Source organism: Narcine bancroftii, chromosome 1 (assembly GCF_036971445.1).
Source record: "Narcine bancroftii isolate sNarBan1 chromosome 1, sNarBan1.hap1, whole genome shotgun sequence".
Classification (NCBI taxonomy): Eukaryota; Metazoa; Chordata; class Chondrichthyes; order Torpediniformes; family Narcinidae; genus Narcine; species Narcine bancroftii.
Window position 1 is genome coordinate 104548055 of NC_091469.1, and position 12451 is coordinate 104560505.

The 12451-nt window shown below is 40.2% G+C and overlaps 1 protein-coding gene across 12 annotated transcripts in view; it reads right to left on the reverse strand.

Annotated features, from left to right (window-relative positions):
- LOC138762113 (uncharacterized) overlaps positions 1-12451 on the reverse strand; it is a 72925-nt gene that overhangs the window by 25904 nt on the left and 34570 nt on the right. For all 12 annotated transcript variants that reach the window (XM_069935551.1, XM_069935522.1, XM_069935540.1 and 9 more), the window contains one exon: positions 12242-12319. In XM_069935551.1, coding sequence (XP_069791652.1) covers positions 12242-12319 — 78 coding nt within the window. The remainder of the gene's footprint in view (positions 1-12241; positions 12320-12451) is intronic.

Here is a 12451-nt window from a genome sequence, read left to right on the forward strand (position 1 = left end):
GCACGAGCTCATGGGCCGAAAGGGCCTGTTACCATGTTGAATGTCTAAAATTAAAAAAAAATCATTGAGGAACCTTATCATACTGCACACCACATATTTCAGCTACTCCAGCAAGAAGGAGATACAGGAGTATCAGAGCCAACATCACCATGCTCAGAAACAACTTCTTCATATGGGCAGTGAGATTGCTGAACGACTGAATGAACTGCTCAGACAAACCCTCTATACTCTACTATCTATTACGCAATATTTATAGATTTTTATATATGTATATATGTACTGCATACGTATTGTTTGTCTGGATGTGTTTTTGGGTTGTACTTGTACAATCGGATGACAATAAACTTGATCTTGAACTTTTTAGGACTAAGATGAGAGATTTCTTCATCCAGAGGCTGGTGGAGTGTTGGAACTTTCGAACCTAGAAAGTACTTGAGACTTAGTCACTGAGTTCATTCACCTCAGAGATCTCTGTACATTAAAGGAATCAATAGATCTGGGAATAGTGCAGTTGTCATAGAAATTCAGCCAGTATTTGAATGGTGGTGAAGGCTTGAAGGAATGTAAGATTAATTCTCCTACTTCACCAGATGACATCCAATTGGGGAGAAGGCTTAAAATGTGAAATCAAGATTCATGATTCAAGATTATTTTATTGTCATGTAATAAAACAGATGTAATGTTAAACAAAATTTAATTTAGTCTTGCAGTAAGGTAGATAAAGATGTACCATCGGCAGAAATTGCCTGGTATCCCTTAAAGTCAGAGAAAGACAAGCAAATGAGAGATCCTGAGTATCTGTCGATTTGCCTCCAATGCCACAGTACCCCTAAGAGATCTATCCCCGCCTGGTTCACCCCCTCAGCATGCTCCCATTCAGAGTGATCTTGGGAGGTTGGATGCACCTCTCCAACCTGCCATCTCACACTACAGACCAGGAAACTGTATCAACACCGCCAGTTTCCAAGGTCATCACTCCTGCAAAGCCACCTGCTCCAATAAGGAGGTCGTCTCTTGTTCAAAAACAACCCGAGAGGCTCCAATATTCATAAACATCTTGCTATATTCTGATTGCGCTGATAGTTGCTAGCCTTGTTTTGGCTATGTCAGTAAATTCTCAATGCTATTTATTTGATCATTTTATGTTATGCTTACAGTAGAATTTCTTGCTCGCTTCATTGTTACCCTAGAAATTGTTCTTTTAATATTAACCCAACTTCTGCCGGGGGAGACTGTGATGAATCTGTGTCATCCTGTCAGCCTTTCGCTGTGCTTAGTCTGCTCTACTGACATTGGACATGTATTATATTTACCACTAAAGACTCTCCCCTTGGCTATAACTGTGTACACACCCATTATCATTCATTATTGTATTATTGAGTTTCTACTAATAAAAGCCATGATTCCTTGTTAACTACACATCCTTCAATTTCTTCATTAACTGGCATTTCACTTTGATTTATGGTGAATATGCAAAAAGCTCTCTTTACAACCCTATCTATCTGCCAGTGCCAGGGAAACGCAGAGTGGTTCCAGCTGCATGGGGTATTATGGGTAACAAAGACAGCGATTGATCCTGCATTGAGCCAGCCACCTGTTGCCACTGCCACTGCCATAAGTAAGTTTTGTTTTAACAAAATGTAAGTTTTAACAGGGGAGGGGAACGGGGTGCAATTTCAGTGCAAGTGTAAGTCAATGCAATTTCAGTGCAAGTGCAAAATGTGTAAGTAGGTTTTAACGGGGGGGGGGCAGGGAGGGGCACAATTTCAGTGCTTGCCATAGGTTTCCTAGATATGCCACTGGTAATCACTAAATATATAGTGATCTGAGAAAGCTAGCATCAGAAACTCTTTTGGGGGGCAGTGGGGGGTTGGTGGGGGGGGTAGTCACAATTCTCCCTCATTGTGTATATGCCAGCTGGCACTATTTAGGGTCCCATTACGATAAATGCTATTGGCACTGTGCTGCCACTGTTCTCCTGCATTCCTCAGTGCCCTACTATTTATTGTGTATGTTCTTCCTAAACGCAACAGCCCACACTTGTCTGCATTAAATTCCATCTGCCATTTTTCAGTTCATTTTTCCAGCTGGACCCGATCCCTCTACAAGCTTTGAAAATATTTTTCGCTGCTCACAACACCTCCAATCTTAGTGTCATCAGCAAACTTGCTTTCTTTAAATATTCCAAACATGAAGTAACTACAATTATTATATATACAGATGTAAAAAAAATTGATGACATACAAGATGGTTTTCACCCTGCCCCATCCCTCCCGCCTAACCACCCACTCAATAAAACAATATACAAACTGAAAAAACAAAAACATTATAGGTATAAAAAGAATGAAAAAAAGAAAGAAAAAAAGATCTTTGGATTGCAGAAAGCGATGTCGTCCAGTACAAATGATCAGTTCTCACATAAACATACAGAAGAGAATTCTATCGGACTAGAGGGATAAGAAGGATATCATTATAAATTTAATTCCATTATTTGAGTGTACATGCGCCAAATTTGTAAAAACAGTATTTATTTCCTAAATTATAAGTAATTTTTTCCAAAGGAATATGTCTTTGAGTTTCAGCATGCCACCTTGGCACAGTTGAAGATATATCCAATTTCCAAGTAATTGCAATACATTTTCTTGCTACCACTGAGGCTAATTTAACAAATTTCAACATTTCCATAGTTATTAACAAAAGGCGAATGATTAGATAAAATCCTTGGTTTAAATCTGCTTCAAAAATCCTAGATTTTACTTGAGCCGAAACCAAAAATAGATCAATGCTAGAGTAAGAATCAAACTGACTAGAATAAAATGAATAATCCTTCTCTCTTGGATGGATTCTTCTCCATACATTAATTAAATTCAGATCTCTCATCAAAGCCAATGTAGCTTTGGCAGCTTTCGTTCTTGTCATTACTCGAGTGGACCTATCCAACAATGATCTAAACAAAAATTGAAATCCCCTCCTATTAAAATATTTTCTTGCACCTCTGCTAGGTTTAAAGAAGCATCTTGAATTAATTTCTCATCATCAACATTTGGAGCATACAAATTCAAAAATGTCCATTTCTGAAAATATTTGACAGGGTCTGTAACAATATTCCGAACCTTAATCGGATAATTATTTTAAATCAAAATTGCCACCCGTCCTGCTTTAGAATTGAATGAAGATGACATTACATATCCAACCCACTATCTTTTTAGTTTCAAGAGTTCTTTTTCAGTTAAATGTGTTTCTTGAAGAAAAGGTATATCAATTTCCAATTTCTTAACATATGTTAACACTCATTCTTTCTATTGTTTCATTTAGCCCATTAACATTAACAAGCTTAATTACCTTACTCATCTGGACCAAATATTCATCAATCCCTCTTTCTCACCCTGCCCTGTTCCAAATCAAACAAAAATTGGTGTATCCATAGAACCATAGAACACTACAGCACAGAAAACAAGCATTTATGCCCTTTTAGACTGTGCCGACCATTGTTCAGCTGGACCCAATAACCTGCTCCCATTCCTTAACCCTTCAGATCTCCTTCATCCATGCATCTATTCAATTTATTCTTAAAACATGAGTCCGCACCTACTACATCAAATGGCAGCTCATTCCATGCTCCCACCATTCTCTGACTGAAGGTTTCCCCTAATGTTTCCTCTAAATCTTTCCCTTTTTACTCTAAAACCATATCCTTTTGTATTTATCTCTCCTAATCAGTGGAAAAAGCCTATTTGCCTTGTCTATACGCCTCATAATTTTGTAAACCTTTATCAAATCTCCCCTGATTCTTCTTTGTTCCAAGAAATAAAGTCCTAACCTGTTTAATCTATCCCTGTAACACAACTGCTGAAGATCCAGCAACATCTTAGTAAATCTTCTCTGCAATCTTTCAATCTGATTGATATCCTGTCTATAGCTAGGTGACCAGAACTGCACACAATATTCCAAATTTGGCTTCACCAATGTCTTCAATATAACATCCCAACTCCTATATTCAATACTTTGATTTATAAAGGCTAAGATGCCAAAAGCTTTCTTTACAACCCTGTCCACCTGCAACATCACTTTCAGGGAACAATGTACCTGTATCCTCAGATCTCTTTGTTCCTCCGCACTCCTCAATATCCTACCATTTATAGTGAACGTCCTTCTGTGATTTGCTCTTCCAAAATGCAATACCTCACACTTGTCTGCATTAAACTCCATCACCCATTTACTGGCCCATTTTCCCAGCTGGTCCAGATCCCTCTGCAAGTTTTGAAAATCTTCCTCACTGTCCACTACGCCTCCTATCCTTGTGACATCAGCAAATCTGCTGATCCAATTTACCACATTATCATCCAGATCATTGATATAGACACCAAACAACAATGGCCACAACACAGATCCCTGAGGCACACCACTTGTCACAGGTTTCCAGTCTGAGAAGCAACCATCCACTACCACTCTCTGTTTTATCCCACACCACCAATTTCAAATCCAGTTTACAACACCTCTATGTATATACCATGTCTTAACCTTCTGAACTAACCTCCCTTATGGGTCCTTGACACATCCATAGCATTTCCTTCATCTACACTCTTGGTAGCTTCTTTGATAATCTCTACAAGATTTGTTATACATGACCTACCACGCACAAAGCCATACCGACGGTCCTTAATCAGCCCATGGCTGTCCAAATACCTATATATCCTATCTCTCAGAACTCCTTCCAAATAATTTACCTACTACTGATGTCAGGAGTCTTGATTTACTTTTGGAGACTTTCTTAAACAGGACAACATGAGCCACTCTCCAATCCTCCGGCACCTCTCCTGTGGCCAAGGACATTTTTAATATATCCATCAGGGCCCCTGAAATTTCAACATTGCCTCCCTCAAGGACTGAAGGAATATCATATCTGGCCAAGGGGATTTGTCTACCTTTATTTGATGTCAGGCAGCAATCACCTCCTCCACCTTAATCTCCATACGTTTTTCGACACTTCTATTTGTTTCCTTTCCATCCGTATCCACTATGCCAGTTTCCAGAGTAAATACTGATGCAAAAAAACTATTTAAGATCTCCCCTATTTCATGAAGCTCCACACATAGTTGACTACTCTGGTCCTCTAGTGGACCAATTTTGTCCCTTGTTATCCTCTTACTTTTAATATATTTGTAGAAACCCTTTTGATTTATCTTCACATTATCTACCAAGGCACCTTTATGCCTTCTTTTTGCCTTCCTGATTTCTTTCTTTAGTATTCTCTTACATTTTCCATACTCTGCAAGTACCTCATTTGCTCCTAGTTGCCTATACCGATTGTACACCTCTATCTTCTTAATCATATCACCAATGTCCCTTGAAAACCAAGGTTCCCTATGCTTATTAATTTTGTCTTTAATCCTGGGAGGAACATGTAAACTCTGCAGCCTCACTTGCTGAACACAGTCTTGCCAGAAAACAACTTATTCTAAATGACTCTTCTGAGATCCTTTCTCATTTCTACAAAATTGGCCTTCCTCCAATTTAAAACCTCAGCTCGAGGGCCAAACCTAACCATCCACAATTAATTTGAAACTAATGACATTATGGGTCACTGGATCCAAAATCCTCACCTACACAGACTTCTACCACCTGACCTGTCTGGTTCCCCAATAGGAGATCAAGTATTGCATCCTTTCTCATTGGTACCTCTACATACTGATTTAGAAAACTTTCCTGTATACATTTGACAAACTCCAAGCCATCCAGTCCTTTTACAGTATGGGAGTCCCATTCAATATGTGGAAAGTTAAAATCTCCTACTACCACAACTTTTTGTTTCTTACAACGGTCTGCTATCTCCTGATAGATTTGCACCTCCAATTCTCTTGGACTATTGGGTGGTCTATAATACAAGCCCATTAGTGTGCTCACACTTTTCCTGCTCCTTAGCTCCACCCATATGGGCTCTGTAGGCAAGTCCACAGTGCTGTCTTGTCTATGCACAGCTGTGATATTTTCTTTGACTAGCAATGCCACCTCCCCTTTTCATCTCTCCCCCTCTATCATGCCTGGAACGTCAGAACCCCGGAACATTGAGCTGTCAGGCCTGTCCCTCCTGCAACCAAATCTCAGTAATAGCAATAACGTCATAATCCCACTTGCAAACCCACACCCTAAGCTCATCTTCCTTATTGACAATACTCCTCACCTTGAAATAGATGCATCTGAGATCATTACTATCATATACAAACCTTGGCTTTCAGTCTTTATATGAAGTTCTCTCATTCCCCACCTCACTATTTGCTCTATCATTCTGGTTCCCCTCCCCCTGCAAATCTAGTTTAAAACCCCTGGAGGAGCACTAGCAAACTTACTGCAAGGATGTCCCCCTCCAGTTCAGGTCCAAACCATCCCATTGGAACAGGTCCCACCTTCCCTGGAACAAAGCTCAATGATCCAGAAACATGAAGCCCTCCCTCCTGGTCCATCTCTTTAGGCACGTGTTTAGCCTCATTAACTTCCTGTTTCTAGCCTCACTAGCACATGGCACAGGTAGCAATCCTGAGATCACCACCATGGAGGTCCTGTGCTTCATCTTTTCACCTAACTCCATAAACTCTCCTAGCAGGACTTCCTCACCCTTCTTACCCATGTCATGGGTCCCTACATGGACCATGACATCTGGCTGCTCACCCTCCCTCCAGATAATTGGGAGAACTCGATCAGAGCTATCTCGGACTCTGGCACAAGGGAGGCAACAGACCATCTGAGACATTCAATCTCTCCCACAGAGCCTCCTATCTGGCCCACTAACTATTGAATCCCTAATCACTTCACTCCTCTCTTCCCTCCTTCCGTTTGCATCTCTTCTAGCAATCCAAAAGAAGAAAAAAAAAGCAATAGTACAAAAAATGTGTACAAGTTGATACCTTTAACAATATAGAAAAAACCCTCCCAATAAGTGTTGTCTCTAACTCTCTCCATTTTACGGGTTGTGACTAAAGTCACAAACACACACATAATCTCGCTGAAATCCACTCCTCCCACCTCCATTGGTATATTCAATATAAAAGCTTTAATCACTTAGCAAATTAAAATTAATCATTAATTAATTCATCTTAATTAAGATAACAGTTTAAAAATCAGAAGAAAAGGGCATAAAGGAAAAAATACATCACCAAACTTTTCCATCTCAATTATGAAATTAGTTAAAAAAAGAGATATTTCAATGTATTAAGTCTGTAGTAATTACTAAAGATTAAACTTCAGGAAGACTCTGAGCATATTCTTCCACTTGAGAAAAATTAGTGAAGAATCTGTTTTATTGTCCCGGAACAAAAATCTTCGGAGTCATAGGATATCGAAGGACAAACTTGTAACCTTTATCGTTTAGAATCTTCTTAGCTGAATTAAATTCTTTCCTTCTTCTCAACAAATTTTCACTCAGGTCAGGATCAAATAAGATCCTATCCTATTCCCATAACAAAGGATCTTGTCATTCCTTCGCTCCTTTCACACCAAGACTCAAAACTTTCTGTCTTGATAATGAATGTGGCTTTTGATTAGGGAGAAAACCCCTGGAGCCTTATGGGCTCTTTCAATTTCAATCTTATTCTCAAAATAATCTCCCAATACTTTAAGAATCCAATCTTGAAAGAAGCGAATCACATCCGGACCTTCTTTCCCTTCTGGCAGACCTACTATTTTAATGTTATTTCTTTTACTGAAATTCTCCAAAATATCAGAAAGCTTTTTGTTTACTGTAATTAAGCCAGTAGCTGTATTTTCCACATTAGACACCTCCTGTACTCTAGTAATTGTTTCTTCCATTTTCTCTAATTTTGTTTACAACATCCAATAGCTTTTCAGGATCTTCTTTCATCCCTTTAATTTCAGCCTTAACATTTCCCCTTTCATTAGTTGCATTATCATTATAGATAACTCCTCCATCTTGGTCTGAGGATTAAATTCAATTTCCTCTGTCATCTCTTCTTCTTGTATCCATTCTTCCTCCTCTTCTGCTGATGAATCTCCTCTTGATCCCGATTCCTTCTCCTCCGGTGTCGAAGTTGAGGTCTCCGACTTTTTTGTAAAGAGTCGCTGCATCCTCAGTAGTGCTTTGGGCTTTGTTGTGCCACGCATGCACGATTTCTCACGCATACACGGTTCACTTGTAGGTTCCCCACCGACGCCATCTCTCTGAGTTAGCGACTGAGAAGTGCCAGCAGAAGTCTCTTCCAAAAGCTCACCAGGTCGGGAGGCAGAACAGAGTCCAGCACCCTTCGTCATCGACAAGGTAGGCCTCGATTTTTTTTTTCTTCTGGTCTTCCCATCAGGTTCCAGAGGTCGTTGCAATTACTTTTTCTTTTTTTGGAGGCATCATTGAATTAAGGGAAAAAGGTTTCAATACACTTTAAAAATAGGGGGGAGGGTTGTATTAGTCAGGTGGGTTAGAGGGCTTTTGGGTTATATACAATGTATGCTTTATTGATATTATATATTAGGTATTATTTACTTTATTTTTTGTATATATCACGGTTTTAAAATTTTAAATAAAATATTCAAAAAAATGTTTTTTTAAACTTTAAACAGTGCTTATTTAAAACTTTTTTCACCAATTTCCCAAGGGAGTCAGAAGCCTATGTGTTGATCCTATGGCATCATGTGATGTTCCCCCTCCCCCAATGTGCAAACTTGCTGATCCAATTTACCACATTATCATCATTGATATAGATGACAAACAACTGTAGTCCCAGCACCGATCCCTGAGGAACACCACTAGTCACAGGCCTCCAGTCTGAGAAGCAATCATCCACCATTAATATCTGGCTTCTCCGTCCAGCCATTGTCAAATCAAGTTCACTACTTCACCATAAATACCTAGCGTCTGAACCTTCCTGACTAACCTCCTGTGTGAGACATATTCAAGGCCTTAACAACAACATCCACAGCCTTTCCTTTGTCAACTTTCCCGGTAACCTCCTTGAAAAACTCTGTAAAATTGATTAAACATGACATGGCAAAAACCCATGTTGACTATCCTCAATCAGTTTCAGGATATCCAAATAATTGTAAATCTGATCTCTTAGAACACCTTCCAATAATTTACTTACTACCAACATCAGATTCACAGGCCCATAATTTCCAGGGTTACTTTTGGAGCCCTTTTTAAATAACAGAACAAACTTCTGGCACCACACCCATGGTGAAGGACATTTTAAATATTTCCACCAGAGCCCCTGAAATTTCTACATTTGCCTCACTCAAGGTTCAATAGAATATCTTGTTAGGCCCTGGGGATTTATTCATCCTTATTTGCTTTAAGACAGTAAGCACGTCCTTCTCTTTAATCTGTGTACCTCACTCCTTGTTTTCCTTACTTCCCACAACTCTGTGCCCACTTCCTGAGTAAATACGGATGCAAAAATCCCATTTAAGATCTCCCTCTGATCTTTAAGGGAACCAATTTTGTCCCTATCCTTTTGCTCTTAATCTACCTGTAGAAACCCTCAGGATTTTCTTCCATGCAGTCTGCCAAAGCAACCTAATGTCTTCTTTTAGCCATCCTGACATGTCCTCGACCTTCCACTGACCCATACTCAATCTTCCCACTGACCTGTCCTCGGCCTTCCCATTGATCTTTCCACTGACCTGTCCTCAATATTCCCACTGATCTATCCTCAACTTTCCCCCATGCTACAGCAAGTCAAACAAACGGAAAGAACATCTCAAATTTCAGATTTATGATTTATTGTCAGAGGACACATGTGACATAACATACAACTCTGAGATACCTTTTTCCAGCGGACGCAGCAGAATTACCACTAATTGGTCGTGCAAAAAAACTGTACACAGCAAATATATATTAACAGATAGAGAACTGTAAACAGATAACAAATGTAAACAAACTGTCTGCAATACAGAGATAACAAAAAGAAAATCAATAAAGTGCACAAGTATAAGTCCTTAAATTATTCTCTGATTGAGTTTGTTGTTGAGGAGTCTTATGGTGGAGGGGTAACAACTGTTCCTGGAGTGAGTCTTGTGGCACCTATACCTTTTTCCCGATGGTAGCAGTGAGAACGGAGCATGTACTAGGTCGTGTGGGTCTTTGATGATTGCTGCTGCCCTCTGATTCCAGTGTTCCCTGTAGATGTTTTCGATAGCGGGGAGGGTTTTGCCTGTGATGTCCTGGGCTGTGTCCACTACCTTTTGGAGGGCTTTACGATCAGGGGTATTGGTGTCCCCATACCAGACCATGATACAGCTGGTCAGCACACTTTCCACCACATCTCTGTAGAAATTCGCCAGGGTTTCTCCTGTCATACCAAACCTCTGCAAAGTCCTGAGGAAGTAGAGTCTGATGTGCTTTCTTCACAATGCCATTGGTGTGTTGGGTCCAGGAAAGATCCTCTGAGATAGTGACTTTCAAAAACTTAAATTTGCTTACCCTCTCTACCTCTGATCCCCCAATGATCACTAGATTGAATACCTTGGCCTTTCTTTTCCTGAAGTCAACAATCAGCTCCTTAGTTTTGGTGACATTGAGTGCAAGGTTGTTGTTGATGCACCATCCTGTTCGCTGACTCACCCCCTTCCTTTATACAACCCATTACTGTAATATCGTCGGCAAATTTGTAGATGGTGTTATTGTCGTACCGAGCCACACAGTCATAGATGTAAAGTGAATAGAGCAGGGAGCTAAGAACACAGCCCTGTAGTGCTCCAGTACTGATGGAGATATTAGAGGAAAAGTTCTTTCCCATCTTCACTGATTGCGGGGTGCAGGTGAGGAATCCATGATCCAATTACCCAGTAGGGTGTTAGCTCTCAGGTCTTGGAGTTTTCTGAGGGGATGATGGTGTTAAATGCCAGACTGTAGTCGATAAAGAGCATCCTGATATATGCATCTTTGTTGTCCAGGTGTTCCAGGGCTTTGTGTAGAGCCAGTGAGATAGTATCCGCCATAGACCTGTAACTACAATAAGACGAACTGGAATGTATCCATGTCACCACTCAGACAGGAGCTGATCTGCTTCATCGCCAGCCTTTCAAAACACTTAATCTCTGTTGAGGTAAGTGTTACTGGTCAATAGTCGTTAAGGCAGGTTACTATACTTGTGTTTCACTTGAGTTGTTCCATCCACGGTATGAACACTGAATTTTCTAAGTTCAGGTAACCCACAGCCCATGGGGTTCTTCTGCCACTTACACTCACCTATTCACTTTGCTTTCCATTAGACAAGAAAATCTGCAGATGCTGGGGTCAAGTGTAATACATATTTGTTCACATTTTCCATCTCTACCCCCACCAATTTCATCTAGTTTTCAGTACTCCCCGGCCCACACACCTGGTTCCATCTTTCACCCACTACTTACCTCTGTCCCATTTCCCTCACCCCTTATAATGGCAGTCTTTCTCTCTCGCTTCACCTCCCCACCCCCCCCACCAAAATTTCGACTGACAACTTTCCCCTCCACAGATGCTGCTTGACCTATTGAGTTCATCCAGCCTTGTGTTTTTATTTATTTCAGATCCCAGCACCTGCAGTCTCTCTTTGGTCTTTGTTTCCCTTCTACCTTGTCGTCTCTTCCATCATTGTTACGTGAGTCAGGGGTTCATTAAGAAGCTTCACAGAATGGGATGTTTGCCCAGGCGGCAGACAGATTAGTTACACATTTCAGGTTATTACAATTTATTTAGGATTACAAATCTCACCCTGGTCATGTTGTTGCAAAGCTGCTACAAACATCCAGATCTCTTTGGGAGTTTCAGTTGTGAAAGTAAAATCTTTAATAATTTCAGAATCTGAATCAGTCACCAACATGTGTCAATAAAATTTGTGCTTTGCAGCAGCAGTATTATGAATTACAGGTACAAAACTGCTATAACTTGCTCTTCCTAAACACAAGATGTAAAAAAACTAAATAAATATTGCAAAAAAGACCAAAAGCTGAGTTAATGTCTGTGGTTCATTGTCTGTTCAGAAACCTGATGGCGGAGGAGAAGCAGCTGTTTTTTGTAACGTTAAGTGTTTGTACCTCCGTCCTGATGGTAGCAGTGAAAAGAAGACATGGACTGGGTGGGGAGGGCAGTCATTTTGTAAAATTATCACTGGAACAACCTTCCCTGCCTCCCAAACAAAGCAGAAATCCAACATCTAGAGTGTATAGGAACTGATCACTTATGTCAATTGTTCAGGAAAACTCAGATCGTGGGCTAAGTAGCTTCAGTTTCCGATTTTTATGTCTACTTGAAAGTGCTTACTTGTTAGTGTGCTAAAACCTGGGCTGTTGAAGTCGTAATCATTGATTTCATTATACCAAGCAATCACAGGGTCCTTGCCTGAAATGAGACAAAAGATAATCACTCTTGATTGTCTACAGTTGCAAAATAGTGAACACACAACATCTCACTTCTCGGGAAGGTGCCACAGCAACTGCACTTCCTGAGAAGACTGAAGCAGCAAAGGGTATC